This window comes from Zootoca vivipara, chromosome 15 (genome assembly GCF_963506605.1).
Source record: "Zootoca vivipara chromosome 15, rZooViv1.1, whole genome shotgun sequence".
Lineage (NCBI taxonomy): Eukaryota > Metazoa > Chordata > Lepidosauria > Squamata > Lacertidae > Zootoca > Zootoca vivipara.
Window position 1 is genome coordinate 44,118,396 of NC_083290.1, and position 21,125 is coordinate 44,139,520.

General features: G+C 47.9%; 1 protein-coding gene across 1 annotated transcript in view; it reads left to right on the forward strand.

Moving 5' to 3' along the window:
• LOC118096968 (outer mitochondrial transmembrane helix translocase-like) overlaps nt 1–21,125 on the forward strand; it is a 33,806-nt gene that overhangs the window by 6,042 nt on the left and 6,639 nt on the right. Inside the window, exons 3-6 of the mRNA XM_035139448.2 lie at nt 11,601–11,699; nt 12,325–12,445; nt 14,745–14,945; nt 20,567–20,673. Of these exons, the coding sequence (XP_034995339.1) occupies nt 11,601–11,699; nt 12,325–12,445; nt 14,745–14,945; nt 20,567–20,673 (528 nt within the window). The remainder of the gene's footprint in view (nt 1–11,600; nt 11,700–12,324; nt 12,446–14,744; nt 14,946–20,566; nt 20,674–21,125) is intronic.

Here is a 21,125-nt window from a genome sequence, read left to right on the forward strand (position 1 = left end):
AGGAGCAGAGGCTGACTGCTGGTATCATTCCCAGCAGAATGAGACTGAAGCTCAGGGGTGGGGAGGGCCTTGTCACAGCCAGGAAGACAGAGAGCCTGCAAGGTATAAAATAAAAAGCAATTTTGGAAACCAGTGACAAAGCCAAATGCTGGCTGCTGCCTAAGCAAAAGAGACCCAAGCTTGCAAGCTCATTGGATGTCTGTATGAGTGGAGATTTACTGGAACTCTAGGGATAATATCTGTTCCAGCCCTCTCTGCATTGGCAACATATGAACAGACACACACTTTCTTTGAATAAATATAATGATATTTGGAATGAGTTTACACATAATATATTAGTCACAGGTAGGTGAATTTCACCCCACTATCAACCTAACAATGAACCAATCTATGCAAGAAATACATTTTTTGGACACTAGTATAAAAATACAGGATGGACGTATAGACACCACCTTATACCGAAAACAAACTGACCGACAAACATATCTACATGCTTCTAGCTACCATCCCAAACATACCAAACAATCCATTGTATACAGCCAGGCCCTACGTTACAGCCGCATCTGTTCCAACTCCACAGACAGAGACTATCACCTAAGAGAACGACAGCAAACCTTTTTAGAACTAAAATATCCACCCAATGAAGTTAAGACAGACCCAAAAAAGAAAATAACAGAACACATAGAGCTCCCAAGTTAAAACAGTACAATGCATCATCAGAGATCTACAACCTCTCCTGGACAATGACAGCTCTCTTTCTCAAGGTCTGGGAGGAAGACCTTGCCTACAAACAGCCACCCAATCTTAAACAACTCCTCACCCACAATAATACAACCACCAGACTTAACATGGACCCTGGTACCAGAGCCTGCAATAAACCCAGATGCCAACTTTGCTGCCACATACACCCGGACAACACAATCACTGGCCCCAACAACATCCAACATACCATCTCAGGACTATTTAATTGCTCATCCTCTAACATTGTGTATGCCATCAAATGCCAACAGTGCCCTTCAGCTCTCTATATTGGACAAACAGGTCAAACCCTATGCCAAAGGATAAATGGACATAAATCTGACATCAGGAATCACAAGACAGAGAAACCAGTAGGAGAACACTTCAGTCTCCCAGGACATTCTATACAAGATCTCAAAGTAGCTGTCTTATTACAAAAGAATTTCAGAAACAGACTGGAAAGAGAAGTTGCTGAATTGCAACTCATTACCAAGCTTAAAACAATGGAGAGACCTGGTCTGAATAAAGACATTGGATTCTTATCTCATTATACATGATAAAGCTATCTTTAGCCATTTCACCCCCTTGCTTTTTCCTGTAAGACCAATTACAGTTGTTAACAGTCGTCAAAAGGTTTACCATACCCATTGAGTCAATCACCCATTCCCACCACCCTTCTGAGCAAAACCCCTCCCCACCCTCTGACTATATTTAAGGGTCTGGTGACTTCTGTTTCAGTGTATCTGAAGAAGTGTGCATGCACACGAAAGCTCATACCAATGACAAACTTAGTTGGTTTATAAGGTGCTACTCAAAGGATTTTTAAAATTTTATTTTTAATTTTATTTTTTATTTTTTGTTTCGATAATATATTAGGTTATTGACAATTATATGTGTATTAGGATAAGAAGAATACAGCCAGATGGGCGGGGTATGAATACAGCCAGATGGGCGGGGTATGTACCCAATACAGCGCAGAGGGTCACTCGGAAAGGTTACCAAAGATGGATACATGCAGTAACCCCCGCAGCAACACCTCATCTCCATCTCGGATAAAATCCGCCCAGGCAACGCTAAGTGATGCTCCTCACAAGGGAAACGGGACACCTAAAAAACCTGAGTTAGACCTAATTGTCTTCGATGAAGGAAAAGACAAAGCCCCTCCGATGACCGCAGCAACCCAGCTAAAATCACTGTTGATGGTAAATCCAGAAATCACCGAAATTCCGCCCCAAGGAAATCAACACTCAATATACCCCAAGAATGGCTGTGTTATTACCGAATCAGTGGAAGATCTGATAACAATTTCTCCACCACAATGAAGCCAAGCCATTTATGAAACGAACAGCCTTAAAATTATTTCATGGAACATCGCGGGCTGGACCAATAAATTAGGGGATGAGGCATTTCGTGAATATATAATGCGATACGATATAATTATGCTTCAGGAAACCTGGGTAACTGCCAACATATTTTTGGATGGTTATCAGGCATACGAAATCAAGGCATCCAAACCGCTTGGAAGGGGACGACCAAGCGGGGGCTTAGTAATTCTGGTGGCTACCCATTTGGTTCCACAGGTGTCTGAATTTTTGGTCTACGAGCAACTGGCGCTGGGAATTATATTGAAGCTAAAACCCAAGAGCATCATTTTTGTCTCAGTCTATATGCCACCGCATACAGTGCAAACACAGATTGAGAGCACATGGCGTAAATTACACAGTTTCCTGCATTCCTGCCAAACTAAGTATCCCGGTGCACTATTCTACACAATGGGAGATATGAACGCCAGAATAGGCTCAAACGAGGACGGACTGGGAAGAAAATTCCCAATACTAGAAGACCTAAGGGAAAATAGCGCCTTTTCATTAAACCCTCCCCCGGAAAGATTGTCGAAAGACTGTCAAATCAATTTTGCAGGCTTCTGTATGGCTCTGCTACTCATCAGTCTAGATTTTATCATTGTAAACGGAACACATTCCGGGGATAGAGAAGGAGAGTACACATTTTTAAATTCAAATGGAGCCAGCACAGTTGATTACTGTCTCACAACGAGGGAGGCTTTTGAATTAATTACAGAATTCTATATAGATAATAGGACTGAAAGCGATCACCTACCTCTAATCATGTCCATAATTGGTAAAAACTCAAACCCACGTTCTGGCACAGAATACATAGAATCAGATAAAGCAAATGAATCTGAATTGCGCAGGAAAAAATGGACACCAGAGACAGCAACTGCAGCTGAGAATAGACTGAACTCACAAACTGCAATTAGATTAAGAACAACTATATTAAACAACTCTTCCATAGATTCCTCCCTGACTGCCTATGAAAATCTCATTGAGTCATTGCAGGATGTGGTCACTGTAAATACAAACTCAGACCGCAAGTCCCACACTAACGAAGGGTGCCATTGGTTTGACAAAGAGTGCCGTATGAAGAAGGAAGCTTTAAGGAATGCGTACATGGACTATAGAAATGCTGGACAAAATCTCTTACCTCCATCCTACTTGTGAGGGACAGGGGATATCGCGAAGTCCCTCCCCTCCTGAGTTCAAGCCCGTCCCCGAGCAAAGGGGAAAGCAGGGAGAGTTCCGATTCCAGTGGGGAAGCAGGAAGTCGTGTCCGAGGCTCAGGCAAGGTAGAGGAGCCAGGGTCCCAGGTGGGACAGGAAGGGGCAAGTAAGGGGGGAAGACCCATCCCCCCAACTCCAGAATTACGCAGGAAGAGGAGGGGCAAGAGGATGGGTCTGCCAAAGCTTTTGTGTTGGAGAAAGACGCGCCAAAAGCCATTAGGAGGTTCTGAAACCGACTGACAACATCGCTCCGTGTAAATAGCAATGACTTGAGCACTGTAAATACGCAGCACCAATAAAAGAATAAAATGCAGAGCTGCGTAGCGTCGTTACTCTGAAGTAGTCCACTCCGGCCACTGTGACAGCAACCTCCTAATCATTTTTGGGCTACTTCGGAGTTGCCGGGATGAGCGTGTCCGAGGCGGAGAAGTGGCGGCAGATCGCTGAGCAAGCCCAGCTAGAACTGCAACAGCTGTCGCTGCAGGCGCAGGGAGAATTGAAGGCAGCTAAAGAGGAGACTAAGAAGGTCCAGGACGACCGGTTACAACTTGCGGAACAGGTGAGAGAGCTCCAGGAAAAAGAGCAGCATTTAAGGGCGGTGGCGGTAGACCTCCAAAACAAGCTGGATGCAGAGAAAAACAAGGCGGGAGGGGCTCCCCAAGTCCAAGTGCTGCCAGGAAGGAGAGCAGGGACCCTTGTAAGCAAGTTCAATGGAGACCCGAAGGAGTTTCAGGGCTTTGAGACTGAGATCGTGTATGCTCTTGAGCTGCACCAGAATGAGTTCCCCGATGATGAGCACAGAGTAGCGTTTATTGTGGAACATCTCACCGGAGCAGCCAGGGAGTGGCTAAGACCATTAATCGCAACCAAGAATCCTTGCATGAAAAATGTCCAACAATTTCTAGAAGGTTTGAGGACGATGTATTCGTCCGATAGTCATTTGGACCAGACTAAGGAGGAACTGCATAATTTACGCCAAGGAAATATGACAGTTCGCGCATATTGGGCGAAATTCACCATGCTGGTGCACAGACTGGGGTGGGTTTTGGATTCGCCTCCCATGCAAGCTGCGTTTTACTTGGGTTTGAGCGAGGAGGTGAAGGATGAACTCTCGAGAGGTCCAAAGCCCAGTACTATGGATCAGCTGAGCAAAGCAGCTCTGGCGGTGGGGGTGAGGCAGGAATCCCGGTGGAACGACAAGCAAGCGACGCGCGCAAAGCGGGCTTGGTTCCCACGGTCGCAGGAGAAGCCACTCCCTCAACAACCCTTTCAAGCCACGCCTGGAGCCAGCCAGGACCAGGAGCCCATGCAGATTGATAGCGCGCGCGCGCGGGCTTTTCAAACCCCAGCGGCGCCAAGACGCAAGGAGGGAAGGGGCGGGAATTGCTTTCTCTGCAACTCACCCCAGCATCTCGTCAGAGACTGCCCACATCGCAGGGAGTGGCAAGGAAAGGCGGGAACGGTGGTGCCCTCCCCCACTGACGCAGCACCACAGCAGGGAAACGGGAAAGCCTGGCTGCAGGAGACAAGGGGCAGCAGCCAGGCACAGTCAGCAGACAACAGCCCCAGCCCGCCCACCCGCACAGAGAGGTGCAGAGCCAGCCCACCCCTCCCAGAGCAGGAGTGGTTCTAGAAGTGACGCTAACGCTCCCAAATGGCTATCCCCTGACGGTCCTCGCCTTAATTGACAGTGGGGCGTCCGCCAACTTCTTCTCGAGAACCTTTGCAGAAGAGCACCAAATCCAGCTTTTGCAGTTGGATTTTCCTCTGCACGTGGCAACCATTGACGGCAGGGAGCTGCTGGGAGGGGCCATCACACATCAAACCCCCCCCATGAGAATGACGGTGGGAAGGCACTCAGAGACACTGGCGTTCAACGTCACCACCATCTCAGACCCCCCCATCGTCTTGGGCATGAGCTGGCTGGCGCGCCACGACCCCTCCATCAGTTGGCACCAGAGGTGCATCACGTTTGGGTCGGACTTTTGTCTGGAACATTGCATGCAGCACCAACCAGGGGAGGGCCCTCCGATAGCCACGGTGGCCACCATGCATATCAAAGGGGGTGAGGCAATACCCAAGCAGTACTGGGACCTGCAGGAGGTCTTCAGCGAAGCGGAGTCCGACCACCTACCCCCGCACAGGCCTTTTGACTGCCAGATCAACCTGGTGCCAGGGGCGACGATACCCCCAGCCAAGCTGTACGCCATGTCAGACCAGGAGCTGGAGGATCTGCGCGCTTTCATCGACAAGAACCTCAAGCGGGGGTTCATAAGGGAAAGCAAGGCAGCAGGGGGCAGCCCGGTCTTCTGGGTGGACAAGAAAGACACGCAACAGCGCCGTCTTGTGGTGGACTTTAGACGGCTGAATTCGGTGACAGAGCCAGTGGCTTTCCCCATGCCCAGAGTGGATGATCTCCTGACAGCGGCACGCAGGGGCAAGATTTTCACCAAGCTGGACCTAAGGGGGGCGTACAACTTGATCAGGATCCGGGAAGGAGATGAATGGAAAACCACGATGTTCACGCCTCTGGGCTCTTTTGAATATCTGGTGATGCCCTTCGGTTTGCAAGGGGGCTCAGCATGCTTCCAGGCCTTCATGCACCACGTCCTGGGGTCCCTCCTCTTCAGGAAATGCTTGGTCTTCCTAGATGACATCCTTATCTACTCGAATGACCCAGTGCAGCATGTGAAAGATGTCAGAGAGGTGTTGCAACGCCTGAAGGAGAACCACCTGTATGTGAAGCTGGAGAAGTGCAAGTTTCACACCAAAGAGGTGGACTTCCTGGGCTACAAGCTGTCAGACAAGGGGCTGGCGATGGACAAAGACAAGGTGCAGGCCATCCTGGACTGGCACAGCCCCAGGACGCGCAAAGATGCCCAACGCCTACTAGGCTTCGCTAACTTCTACAGGAAGTTCATCAAGAACTTCTCTCGCGTTACGGCTCCCATCACGGACTGCCTGAGAGGCAAGCAGAAGTTCAAGTGGACACCAGAGGCGCAAGCAGCGTTCGAAAGCCTCAAGAGAGTGTTCGCCTCAGACCAAAACCTGTTCCATGTGGTGCAGGACGCGCCCCTACGCATTGAGACAGATGCTTCTGAAAAAGCTGTGGGCGCAATTTTGTTGCAACTGGACGCCAACAGGGAGTGGAGACCCTGTGCCTTCTTCTCCAGGAAGCTGACACAGCCTGAACGCAACTACACAGTGTTTGATAGGGAACTTCTTGCGATCTACGCTGCGTTCCAGCACTGGCGACACTTCCTGGTGGGCGCAAAGCACCCCATCCAGGTGTGCACAGACCACAAGAACCTGGAGTTCTGGAGAACTGCCAGGGTGCTCAACCAGCGGCAAATACGGTGGGCAGAGTTCTTCTCGAACTTCAACTTCTCCATCCACTACATCCCGGGGGAGCAGAATGTCAGGGCGGATGCCCTCTCCCGCAAGCCAGAGTACATGGAGGAGGAGGCGCCACCAGCCCCAAGGCACATTTTCCCCCCGTCGGCATGGTCCTGCGGAGCAGCTGTGGTGAGCGAGGCAGAACTCACAGCACTGACGGCAGCGGATGAATTTGCCAACCGCATCTTCAGAGAACTGAGAGGGGGGAGGGAGCAGGCAAAAGACTTTGCAGAACGCAGAGGGCTGCTTTTCTACAAGGGTGCGCTGTACCTACCCACCACCCAGCTTCGACGTACGGTCCTCAAGCAAATGCACGACAACCCTACAGCGGGGCATTTTGGAAGGGACAAAACCGCTCACCTAGTCATGAGACACTTCTGGTGGCCAGGGGTGCGGGAAGATGTTCGAGACTATGTAAGGGGCTGTATCACCTGCCAGCGGGCGAAGGTGGTCAGAGCAGCGCCACCAGGGTTGCTGGAGCCCTTAGCCACACCACACAGGCCGTGGGAAGTGGTGTCCATGGACTTCATCACAGATCTGCCTTCGTCCAGGGGTAAGACTGCAGTGTTGGTGGTGGTGGACCTCATGTCTAAAATGTGTCACTTTATACCGTGTGCCAGGGCAGTCTCGGCAGAAGAGACAGCCAAACTGTTTGTTGATCACATTTTCAGACTGCATGGATTACCTTTAAGGGTTATTTCGGATCGTGGCCGCCAATTTGTTTCCAGGTTCTGGCGGCGGCTCATGAACCTCCTGCAGGTGGAGGTCAGCTTGTCGACGGCTAGACACCCGCAGACCAACGGACAAGCGGAGAGGGTCAACGCCATTCTGCAGCAGTACCTGAGATGCTACGTCAGCCAGCGGCAAACGGACTGGGTGGATCGCTTGCCACTAGCAGAATTTGCCTACAACAATGCAGTGCACGTCTCCACAGGGGTGTCGCCCTTTAAGGCCAATTACGGGCGCGACCTCAGATCTTTCCCAGAGAGGGAGAGGGAGGAGGAGGAGGAGGAGGGCCCACAGGCTGAGGATTGGGCAGAGGAACTGGAGACGGTGCACCAGCAGCTCAGAGAACACTTGGAGAGGGCCAAGGAAGCGTACAAAAAGGGGGCAGATCGCCACAGGCGACAAGGGGAGGTCATCAGGGTGGGGGACAAGGTGTGGTTGTCCTCGGAGGGCCTTCCCACCAGAGGGAGGTGCAAGAAGCTGGCACCCAAATGGCTGGGCCCCTTCACGGTCACGCAACAGGTCAACCCGGTGGCATACAGGCTGGCACTGCCAGAGGACATGAGGGTGCATCCAGTGTTTCATAGATCGCTGCTGTCGCCGTACAGGGAAAGCAGCAGGCTCAGGGACAGCGAACAAACCCCCGAGGGAGGGGGGGAGAGGGAAAGCAGGGAGCAACTCAATGAGGCCACGGCCATCCTGGATTCAAGGTGGGGGGTGGGGGGCCTGGAGTACCTCATGGCATGGGAGGATGCTCCACCGTCCCAGAATGAATGGGTTCCCGCCACTCAGATACAGGAGGAATTCTTGGTGGAAGAATTTCACGCCCTCTTTCCCCACAGACCCAAGCCCTGGCACATGGAAAGGGAGGGGGAGGAGGAGGAGGCACGGGAGAACAGCTCACCATGGCGCTGGGAAGCGGAGTTTGAGGAACCAGAGGATGAGGTATGGGTGTCGCCAAGATCCACCCAGTCAGAGGAAGGAGCAGATTGGCAAAACATTTTTACCCCCACCAGCTCAGACGCCACGGACTTTTTGGGATTCCCGTCCTCCCAGGCGGAAGGGGGGGGCTCGCAGGACTGGGGGGAGGTGTTCACACCAACGGGATCGGAGAGCACCGAGTTTTTAGGCTTCCAGTCGTCACCGACACATGGGGGGGGCCTGGGGAGGGGTGAAGGAGAGCTTGGGAGGGGGGTGGATGTGAGGGACAGGGGATATCGCGAAGTCCCTCCCCTCCTGAGTTCAAGCCCGTCCCCGAGCAAAGGGGAAAGCAGGGAGAGTTCCGATTCCAGTGGGGAAGCAGGAAGTCGTGTCCGAGGCTCAGGCAAGGTAGAGGAGCCAGGGTCCCAGGTGGGACAGGAAGGGGCAAGTAAGGGGGGAAGACCCATCCCCCCAACTCCAGAATTACGCAGGAAGAGGAGGGGCAAGAGGATGGGTCTGCCAAAGCTTTTGTGTTGGAGAAAGACGCGCCAAAAGCCATTAGGAGGTTCTGAAACCGACTGACAACATCGCTCCGTGTAAATAGCAATGACTTGAGCACTGTAAATACGCAGCACCAATAAAAGAATAAAATGCAGAGCTGCGTAGCGTCGTTACTCTGAAGTAGTCCACTCCGGCCACTGTGACACTACTTTAAATTGAAAAAAGAGTATAAAGCCCTCTTGGTCTCAAAGAAAAGGCAAGCTGAGCGAAACTCCTGGTCCTTGTTATTGAACGCTTCACTAAATAATGAAACTAAAATTTTTTGGCAACTGGTCTCTGACTCAATGAAAACTAGCCTTTCAACTCCCAGCTGCGCCATTCCAGCCCAGGTCTGGGAGAATCACTTCAGAAATATATTTATGGAAAATTCAAACCTTACCATCGGTTCTCAGGAAGCTGACAGTGCAGAACTGGCACTGTTACCTCTTTGGAGACCAGTTACAGTGGAGGAAATTTATACATTAATGGAGAAACTGAAGAATGGCAAGGCCCCGGGAAAAGACTTTATACCAGCGGAACTTATAACATCCAACCAGCTCTGGTGGGCTCCGCTTTTGGCGGCCCTTTTCACAGTGGTAAACAGCTCAGGCAAAGTACCACAAAGCTGGAAGCATGCTATAGTCGTCCCAATATTCAAGAAAGGTGACCCTAAAGAACCCTCAAATTACAGGCCAATTAGCCTGCTATCAGTAATTGGGAAGTTGTATGCCTGCTTCCTAAGTAATAAACTGACAACTTTTCTTAATGAATATAACATCCTATCTGAAGCCCAGGCAGCCTATCGAGAGAATCACTCAACCACAGACCACTGCCTAATGCTGTCTTTCCTAGCCGAAAAATATACCAGGCCGCTTCAGGGCAAGCTCTTTGTGGCATTTATGGATCTGAAGTCAGCATTCGATTCTGTCCCCAGATCCCATTTGTGGACCAAGCTAGATCAGATAATACAGGACAAGCGTCTCCTCTTTCTTATAAAAGCCCTATATAACGGAACCAAACTGCAGGTCCGATGCGGTCAGCAGGGACAGCTATCAAATAATATCGAAATGAGTAGGGGGGTTCGACAGGGTTGTGTCCTGGCCCCAACATTGTTTTGCTTATTCCTAAATGATCTAGAAGAGTGCCTAATGGACGCAGATGGTCACCTTCCAAAAATAGGTATAAGAAGGACCCCCTTGCTGCTTTATGCTGATGACGTGGCCATAATTTCACGCACCAGACCGGGTTTGAAACACCTGTTGATGAAATTTTCTGAATATTGTCTTGGAAATGGCTTAACAATAAATTATGAAAAATCAAAAATCTTAGTATTTGAAAGAAGCTTTTCCCGGTTAAACTGGTCGCTGGATGGCCATGAACTTGAACAGATTAAACATTTCAGCTATTTAGGACTAACATTCCACCATACAAGATCATGGAAGTACCACTGGAAAACCTCCCTTCAAAAGGCGGAGATTACAAAACTAGCCATACTCCGATTCTTCCATACAAAGGGCGGCAAGTATGTACCGGCAGCTCTAAAAGTATTCAATGCAAAAACTGTCCCCCAAATCCTGTATGCAGCAAATGTCTGGCAGAATGGGGACCTGCCTAAGCTAGATGGCTTCCAAGCACAATTTATTCGATCCTTGCTTCAGGTGCCCAATTGTGTGCGAAATTCCATACTCCTGCTAGAAACGGGTGAATGCCCAATTTCAACAAAGGCATGGTGGGCTGCACTAAAACATTGGCTCAAGATTGTAGTATTTGAACTTGGGGAGGGACTGTATAAATACCTGAACAATGAGGAATACATCAGCCAATGGCAGAAAACCATGGCGAGAAAAGCCACTGCTTTAGGTCTGTCACCCACCCAACTCCATTGCCTGGGATATGAAGGTGCCCTAAAGACCTTAAAGCAAAGACTTTGGGATAATTCACACAGTGATCTACGACATCAATCACTTGCGATCTGCAGTCCATTGGCAGTAGGAGTACAATATGGGCATGTCTTTAAGCCAGCAGCCTATATTCAAAACTTGACAGTGCCAAACTACCGAAGGCTGTTCACAAAAGCAAGACTGAATGTTTTCCCCTCTGCAGTGCTGGAGGGCAGGATGAGAGGAGTACCCTACCAGGAAAGACTGTGCTCGTGCACCCATGATGTAGATTCTATAAAACACATTGTGCTGCACTGTGGGAAGTTTCAGCAAGCTAGGGCTGAAGTGATTTCACCCCTGCTAGCCTTGCTCCCAGGAAAATCAGAGGATTTCTATATCAGGTTCCTATTGGAAGACCGGTCAAATGCCAGAACACTAGCAGTGGCAAAGTTTTTATCGGTGGTCACAAGAACTAATGTTTCCTATTCCGAATTTGAGTAAGATGTCTGAGTGGTTTGAGGGCGGGGTGTCCCAGCTGTGTTTCGCTTGGTAACGAATTGATGGGTCTATGGACCGTAATAAAGATTGTTGTTATTATTATGTATGGTTATGTAACAGTATTGTTTTCTTTTTTTCCATTCTCACTCACTTTTTTCTTTATTCCTTTTCCTCATTCTAACTGTTATAAATGAAATTCTTCTTCTATAAGTGCCAAGTGCAAGTCAGTGAGTGTAGCCAGTCACGACAATAGCAGAGTCCTATATTAAGTCTCTGAGATAAAAGGAGGACTGCAACTCTGAGCCGCTTTGTTTTGTCGGCAGGCAGAACACTTGATGAAGCAGATTGGGGTGGAAGGAGTGAAGCTGGCAGAGCATGAGATGATCATTGCCGCTCACCTGGTGGTTCCAAAGGATATCAAGGTAGGTGGGCAAAATGCAAGAGAGTTCTGAGTGACAAAGTCACTAGCTCTCTAATCTGCTGAAGAAAAACAAAAAAACAAAAACGGTTACACAAATCTTAGTTCTGAAATGAGATTGTGTGAAATGAGATTGAATTAGTAATTCGGATCTGGAACTTTAGTATTTTGCAACACATCAATATAGACCGCTGGGTCTTCGACTGGTGGGTTGGGACCCACTCTCAGGTCATGACCTGATCTAAGATGGGTCACAACAGCAGCACAACAACCAGTCCAAATGGCAAACAATTAAGATATTAGCCCCATGTGTCTGTTTGGGTCAAATGTGGATCCAGTTCTTTAAAAAGGATGGAAATTGCTGGTGTAGACAATCCTTTAAACCAAGAATAGATGGAAAAGGTCCCTACCCCAAGCAGCTTAGTCCAAATGCTGACAATGGAGGAAAGACACAGTGACAGAATGAACAGGAAATCCAAGGATAACAGGAAAATAGCGCAGTTGCATTTGGATTCAAATTTCTAACCTTGGAATTTGGAATGTGAATGTTTTTAATTCAATTAATCTTGTCAGGTAGTGCAGAGTCCCTTTGTTATCTGCCAACTGCTCACAGCTTGTCCCACCTACAGGTAACTTGGAAGGACATTGCAGGCCTAGATGAGATGGTCAGCGAACTCCAGGACACTGTGATCATGCCATTCCAGCAGCAACACTTGTTGCAGCACTCCAGGCTGTGCCAGCCCCCAAGAGGTATTTACTTTGGAACAAGGGACAATTTACTAGTCACTTAACATCATTTTTGAGACTTAATGAAAGTGTTTCCTTCCTTTTAAAATCTGCATTCTTTAGCCAAACCCTACATATCAAATACGTAAGTTACTATGGTCAGAGGTCAGTTTGCTAACTGTTGACCACTTAATAAAATTGCTGGGTATGTACAAGTGACTCCCCATTTACCCAGGGCTTCTCTTCTGCCCCCCCAAAAGCAAAATTGGGAAAAATGGCCTGCCATTCCTTCATCTCCCGCAAGCCGGAGGGGTGGCGGAGCTTCCACAGCTGACACACGCAGGGAGGGATGGCGGGGCTCAGTTAACAGCTGCTCCCCTTTTCCAGGGACCACTTCTGGGTACCTGGCACCTTGTTGTTGTTTAGTCGTTTAGTCGTGTCCGACTCTTCGTGACCCCATGGACCAGAGCACGCCAGGCACTCCTGTCTTGCACTGCCTCCAGCTGTTTGGTAAAACTCATGTTGGTAGCTTCGAGAACACTGTCCAGCCATCTCATCCTCTGTCGTCCCCTTCTCCTAGTGCCCTCAATCTTTCCCAACATCAGGGTCTTTTCCAAGGATTGAGGTGGCCAAAGTATTGGAGCCTCAGCTTCAGGAAAACTGAAATACTGTAAAAAACACTGTTACATAACCTGGCACCTTACATGCACACAAATAGAACGGACATCAGTGCGGAATTGCCTCAGCCGGTTGGGCAGCAGCAAGAGCAGCAAGGACTATTCAGAAAGTGCAAAGGGAAGAAACAGCCTCTGTCCTCACTTTCTTCCACTTGGTTGTGGAACCAGCTTTGTAATCAGTGTGTTTGTTCATTTCCAATGAGGAAAGTGCTCTCCAATAGGAGGGGTTGAATTGAATGCATTAGGTATTAAACATTAACACTTCCATTAGCATTTTTCCATCGACAACAAAATCAACATTTTCCCCAGCTTGAAAGCGTTATTCCAACAGAATTAAGTTAAATGTTCTACTCAGTTTAAATTTAACAAATCCCTCCAAATCAAAGCTACTTTAATTAAAGTTCCAATTAGTGCACACATTCACAGTCAATTACACTAATTGAACTCTACTCATAGGTGAACTAAATTGCCTCCAAGGTACCTTACAACTCTAAGTCTCATGTGATTCTGTTTTTAAAAAAGACTGCCCACCACACTCCAATATTCTTCCTTCAAATTGTGTCAATCAGCACTCCAAATAAAATGACATTCTGGTTATCTTGTGCCAAAACCTATAAGGGGTGTGGGTGCTCAGCAAGAATGACAGAAAACACGACGCCTCTGTTTCCACTGCTTGTCTGAGATTGTGAAACAGAGGATTGTATCCAATGCTTGTCCTACTCAGAGAAGACCAACTGAATATAATGAACAAGAGTAAATTATGTCCATTTTTTCAATGGGTGCACTCTGAGTAGAATTTATATGGACACACCTCCAAGACACTGGCAAGCTACAGTACATAGAAGGATAGGGGTGGGCTGAATTTTTCTTGGTGGGTCCCTTTCCTAAAATGGTTACTGTAGTTAGAATATGAGCTGTTAGTGCAGTGCACATGGGCACAAATGTGCCTGTAGAGGTTTCCCTGAAGCCTGCAGAGTCCCTTTCCTTGCTCTGCTGGAGATAGGCTTGAAAGAAGCATTCTGTTATAGACAATAGAAGGCTTTTTCCAAGGGGGGTGTCAACTCTCCCTTCTCACAAAACACAGGTTTGGCACCTGAGACAAACCACTAAATAGTGTCCCCCTCCCTGCTAGGGAAGAAGGGGTGAATGAAGATCTACACTGGGATCTGCTGCCCCTGAGGTGGTCACCTCACCTTGCCTGATGGGTGGGTCAACCCTGCCAGTTAGGCTTGGAGCGAGAGATCTTCCTGGAGGTGGCAGCTGGGGAGGAATGCTCATCTTTTGCCTCCCCATCTGCCCTCTGCAGGAAGACCACTCTCTAACTAGGCTGAAGTGGGGGTGGGGTGGGGAGGGGAGAGAAGCACATTTTTCAAGCCTGATTGCAGGGGGAGTGTGCAAGTATTTGCTGTGTATACATATGTGTGTGGCTGCAGTGCATGTGTGCATGATTGTGGTATGTACAATGCCCGCAAGTTTCTCTAATTTGCACATCTGCCCATGAGCCCCAAAGGGCTGGCAATCTTTGAATTAGAAAATTGTTCCTGGTAGGCTTTATAATGCAATCATAAAGTGGGAATGAACTTCTCACATAAAAAGGGAGGCAGACTGTGAACCTGTGTTTATGGGTTTTTCCTTGCTACCCCCAGGTGTCTTACTTTATGGCCCTCCGGGTTGTGGGAAAACCCTTCTTGCCAAAGCAACAGCCCAGGCCTCAGGATGCAGGTTCATAAACCTGCAAGCATCTACGCTGGCGGATAAATGGTATGGAGAGTCACAGAAGCTCACAGCTGCCGTTTTCTCACTGGCAACCAAGCTTCAGCCCTGCATCATTTTCATAGATGAAATAGGTAATGTTTGTATCCCTTAATCCCAGATCCCAACATCAGCATCCTCTGCCATAGTTGCCTCTCCTTACTCTTAAGTCATTCCTAGATCGCTTTTTCACTTTCAGTCTCTCAGCCAATTCCTCCTTCCCTTCCTTTCTTGAACATATAATATAAAGGTAAGAATTGCTATGTCATATCCGGCTAAAGAGCCACCCAGTCCAGTGTTCTGTTTCTTCTAACAACCACTGGTTAGATAGCTCTAATAATGCAAAAACATCCTGTGAAGGTAAGGGAAAGGAGAAGGAGAAGGAGAAGAGTTTGGATTTGATATCCCGCTTTATCACTACCCAAAGGAGTCTCAAAGTGGCTAACTGCTAACAATCTCCTTTCCCCTCCTCCCCCACAACAAACACTCTGTGAGGTGAGTGGGGCTGAGAGACTTCAAAGAAGTGTGACTAGCCCAAGGTCACCCAGCAGCTGCATGTGGAGGAGCGGAGACGCGAACCCGGTTCCCCAGATTACGAGTCTACCGCTCTTAACCACTACACCACACTGGCTTTCGAGTAAACGATCCTCTTGCTCCTTCTCTACCCAGTCAGTCACTGTGCTATGCAGGTGAGAGTCTCCTGCAGATACCACCTTCTCCTGTGGTTCAGTCTGCAGAATATAGGAATCAGGCTTCTAATGTTGCGGTCCTACCCTTCGGAATTCCCTTCTGTTAAATAGTAGATAGGCACAGACTGGGGCGTGGGTGGCGCTGTGGTGTAAACCACTGAGCCTTGGGCTTGCTGATCAGAAGGTCAGCCGTGCATACTCTGGATTATATAATCGAACATGATATGATAGAGTTTTATACAAAGACAAGTAACATAACACACATACAAAATACAAAATAGTAGTTCTACATACCGTATATTTGTATATCAAAGACATGGAACATGGAACATAATAGATTCAGTTATAACGACCATTAACCTGATGCTTCTTTATATAGACAGTATTGACTACAAATACAGGTGGACAGGTGGTAATACTTCCCATACATTACTTCTTAAATAAACCATATATATACTACATACCATAAATAGATTTTTAAAGAAATTGATAATATTCCTTTAAGATGTTAAGCAAGTTATGACTCATAAAACAGCTGTAATCTAATTCTGTATTAAAGCCTGAAAGTAAACTCTGCCTGTAGTCATTACAGTTTCTACTGAGTTTATTTTTCTTAAAGTTTACTAATTCATTATCAGTCTGTTGCTTCTTTATATAGAGAGTACAGTATTGACTACAACCATAGGTTGGGTGAAACAAGGAATTCTCCTGGAATCCTTCTCTTATTTTCTGCATGTGCCATTCTTCTAAGTCTTTCGTCTGAAACCTGCATACAAAGAACACTATAATTCTTAAAAGCATCTTCACATGGAACATTACAAGATTGATATAAGAATTTCACATCATGGATATTGCTAATATAAGAACTGAATAGATTGTATTTCCTGGTCAATCTGCTGGACTCTAATTTCTTATCATTGGTTTATATGATAAGTCCAGAACCACATATTTTGATATGAAATGTTGAAATGTATTTAAAAAAGAATTAAATAAGATATTTTTTTAAAAAAGAATTCATATAATGTAATGTACAGCCTGTCACATTTTGTATGTTGTTCAGTTTTCCATTTACGTGACAAAGGGTTTGATAGTGTTTTGAACACCAAGCACAAGCAAATGAAAAACAAATAGAATATAATCCAACTCTTCAGCCACTTGCTGGCCCAATCCAATTAATAATGGAGAAGTAGAATATTTAATCAAACTTCCAACTTTCAGCAAACATTCGTAACAGGCAGAAAAAAACAAAAAATATATAGGAAAATGAAGTCAAATGAGGCAATGTGGAATAACTTCCCTTACAGTGATCCCCCCGGCAGGGAAAAGGGAAAAAAGTATCACAGTTCCCAAGCTGACTGTCCCTTCCCTTCCCCAGCAGGTCAGAGCGACCTGGAAAGAGAGGAAAGAACTAAAATCAAAATAATTCAAAGGGGTCTTCTCCCCCGCTAAATATAATAAGTCTTTAAGTGTCAGATAGATAGGACGTCTGTATTAAATCCCAATATGATCAAGACCCGCTGTAGGGAAATTTATACAAATGTTATGTTTTGCAAGTAAAGTCATGCACTTGAAAGTCTCACTGCAGTTGGGACTGACCTTATTTTTCACCTCGCCGCTTTGCTGAATCTTGCAAGTTTTAGTCCACTAATTTCACTCTTCATTCAATTTTACATTCAATTGTAAATATCACAGAAAATCTGTCACTGTATCCCATAGAAGCCCGAGGCTTCGTTTCACAGAGCTAGAAGATGACCCCTTAGCACTCGCATCTCAATCTCAACAATCTTCTTCGCTCCTTTAAGGAGTGATTCGGACGGTGGAGAGAACGCTCCTGAGCGCAGCACCTGAAATTAACCTTTTGGGGTTTTTAGAAGTCCACAGCGCCCTTGCATGACCCCAATTTCTCTGTGAAACTCAAACTTTCTCCGGAGGCTTAAATCTGCTCTCCTTCTTGGTCCATGACAGACCAGAAGTCTGCGCTGTACAATCTAGAACAGGGGTCAGCAAACTTTTTCAGCAGGGGCCTGGTCCACTGTCCTCAGACCTTGTGGGGGGCAGACTATTTTTTTTGGGGGGGGGAGAATGAACAAATTCCTATGCCCCACAAATAACCCAGAGATGCATTTTAAATAAAAGGACACATTTGTCAGGAGTATGGGCAGGAGTCAGGCTCTGGGGCCTGTAGTGCCTTGCAGGATTGGGGCCTGCCTCAGCTTGTGCTGGGGAAGCAAGGCGTGGCCACACAGGTGAAGCCCTCAGCTTGTGCTGGAGAGGCAAGGAGTAGTCACCCAGGTGAGGCCACTTGAGATCTCACTGCACCTGGTGGCAGGAGCTGGGAGGGATAAAAGCCCAGCATTTCCCTTCAGCTCTTTGCCACAGCAACGCTATCCATGCCTGGTTGCATCTGGCCTCCTGATCCTTGCTCCGTGGACCCTTGCCTTGCCGACGCCTTGATCCTGCTCCTTGGACCCTCGCCTTGTCGACGCCTGAATCCTCGACCCTTGGACCTTCGCCTTGCTTCTTGTTCCTTGATCCTTCGCCTTGCTCCTTGTTCCTTGGACCCTTGCTTTGCCTTCGCCTTGCTTCTTGTTCCTTGATCCTTCACCTTGCTCCTGGCTCCTGAGACCCTTGCTTTGCCTTCGCCTTGCTTCTTGTTCCTTGGACCTTCGCCTTGCTTCTTGTTCCTTGGACCTTCGCCTTGCTTCTTGTTCCTTGGACCTTCGCCTTGCTTCTTGTTCCTTGGACCTTCGCCTTGCTTCTTGTTCCTTGGACCTTCGCCTTGCTTCTTGTTCCTTGAGCCTTCGCCTTGCTTCTTGTTCCTTGAGCCTTCGCCTTGCTTCTTGCCCCGTGGACCTTTGTCTCTGCCTTGCTCCTTGACCCTGCAACTGCCTGCTGCTGGACCCTCAGCCCTGCACCTGTTCCTGCTTCTTCACCACCATCTTGCCTCTGGTCCTGACGCCCGCCGACCGGACCGTGACAACATTCTACTCATGTAAAAACACACTGAATGCCGGACCGTCTGCGGGCCAGATTTAGAAGGCGATTGGGCCGGATCTGGCCCCCGGGCCTTAGTTTGCCAACCCCTGATCTAGAAGGAGGAAGGGGTGTAGCTCAGTGGTAGGAGTCTGTGATTTTTCTAGCAAAAACACTTCTTCTAAATAAATGTACCCACTGTAGCTAAAACCAGCAGATACCACTGCTTGTAAACCTCAGATTTCATCAGGCTTTAGGAAAACTCATCAATGGTGTCCCGCTTAAATACAGGGCCGGCTCTAGGGGTAGGCTGGGTGGCGCTGCACGACGAAGCCGCGTGGAAACCACGCTGTGTGCTGTGCCCGCCCACCAGCCGTGGGAAGAAACGGGGCGGGGCGGGGGCGCCAGAGCGATCCGTGCACCACGGCGCCAGGGTGCCCGATCCGCTTAAGACGACCCTGCTTACATAGTTGGGATAACTGATGGTGTAAGGAAGCAATACACCCATTGAAGCAGAAGACAAAAACAAGACAGAAACTTTTATCTCCCATCTCCTTAATTTCATCTGGAAATATTAGCAAGAACTCCTGAAAAACTAGCAAAATGTCTACCAAGTGCTAGGGATTAATATGGGCTGCAGCAGTGAACAAGGCTTGCTTATTGCTCACCTCTCCATGCTTGCATCCATTCTTGATCACCCAGTTGTACATCTCTTAAACATGCCAGTCTTTGCCCCTTTCCTTATGGTGAAGTATGTTAGTTGCTAGGTATGGAAACTGGTCAGAATGGAGGCTGGTGAATATTGGTGTAATGGCTGTTGATGTCACAAAAAAGCACTAATCACTCAAGTAAACCAGGACAGAGTGGTCTTCCTCTCTGTGGTTCCTAAGAGGAAGAGGGACTGGGGTGATTCTGTCCAAGATTAAAGGTGGCATAAGGATGTAAGAGGGACGACAGAGGACAAGATGGTTGGACAGTGTTCTTGAAGCTACGAACATGAGTTTGACCAAACTGCGGGAGGCAGTGGAAGACAGGAGTGCCTGGCGTGCTCTGGTCCATGGGGTCACGAAGAGTCGGACACGACTAAACGACTAAACAACAACAACAAAGGATGTAAGAAGAGCCCTTCCTGCTCAGGCCAAAGGCTCAAGCTGGAACGTGTCCAGAGGAGGGCAACCAAAATGGTCAAAGGCCTGGAAATGATGCCTTATGAGGAACGGCTTAGGGAGCTGGGTATGTTTAGCCTGGAGAAGAGAAGGTTAAGGGGGGATATGATAGCCATGTTCAAATATATGAAAGGATGTCATATGGAGGAGGGAGAAAGATTGTTTTCTGCTGCTCCAGAGAAGCGGACACGGAGCAATGGATTCAAACTACAAGAAAGAAGATTCCACCTAAACATTAGGAAGAACTTCCTGACAGTAAGAGCTGTTCGGCAGTGGAATTTGCTACCAAGGAGTGTGGTGGAGTCTCCTTCTTTGGAGGTATTTAAGCAGAGGCTTGACAGCCATCTGTCAAGAATGCTTTGATGGTGTTTCCTGCTTGGCAGGGGGTTGGACTGGATGGCCCTTGTGGTCTCTTCCAACTCTATGATTCTATGATTCATCTGTTCCAGCGCGCTGTTCTCACAGTGGCTCACCAGGTGCCCATGTGAGGCATGCATGTGGATTCTGAACGCAATAGCCCCCGCCCCACCTGCAATTCCTAGCAACTAGTATTTGAAGACATATTGCAGCAAAGGTACAGCATAGCCATCATACCTAGCAGCCACTGGTAGCAGGTTCCCCATTGAATTGATCATGTTCTTCTTGCTCTTGCCAGCAGCCATTCATAAGAAGGCAGAGAGATCTGCAGACATGGAGGACCTTCCAAATTAAATCACTGATGACCTAGAAAGAACCAGAATTCCACCGCATTTCAGCATTCTTTATAATATGAATGAAAATGTTGCTAAGATATCAATTTAAAGATGGGTGTCAAAACAGACACCAGCACAGGGAAAAGGACAGAAGCCCAGTCCTTCTGCTGAACTGTTTTTTTCTCCCTCCTGTCAGATGCCTTTTTGAGGAACCGCTCCGAAGCTGACCATGAAGCCACTGCCATGATGAAAGCAGAGTTTATGAGCCTTTGGGATGGTCTGGAGACTGGAACCAATTGCCAGGTACCACCACCTAGCTCAGTTGATGCAAACAAGACAGGGGAAACCAGTGCTCCTTCCCTCCTGTTATACATTTGCCTCTTCTAAGGTGATGCCTGCTACATGCATGGGTCACCTAAAAAGTATGCTCTCTCTTTTATTTAAAAAAAGAGTACAAGTGTTCCCTCCACTTACACTGGGGTTACATTCTGGGCCCCTGTGGGCGTAAGTGGGGAGCACCCTTAAACACCCTTTAAACGCCCTCTCTGCCACACACTCTCCAATCCAGACCAACAATACTGTATCTAAAAATATCCACAACTAGCGTTGAAGCTCAGAGCCTGGAGGATGCACGGAAAAGTGGTGGCTGCAGTGGCTGCTGTGCTACCCCACATGTCGGCTGCTAGCCACAGAGGCTGAGCAGCCTAAACAAAGCCGCACTGCTCCTCCGGTCTCTTTGGGGATTTCTCCACCCT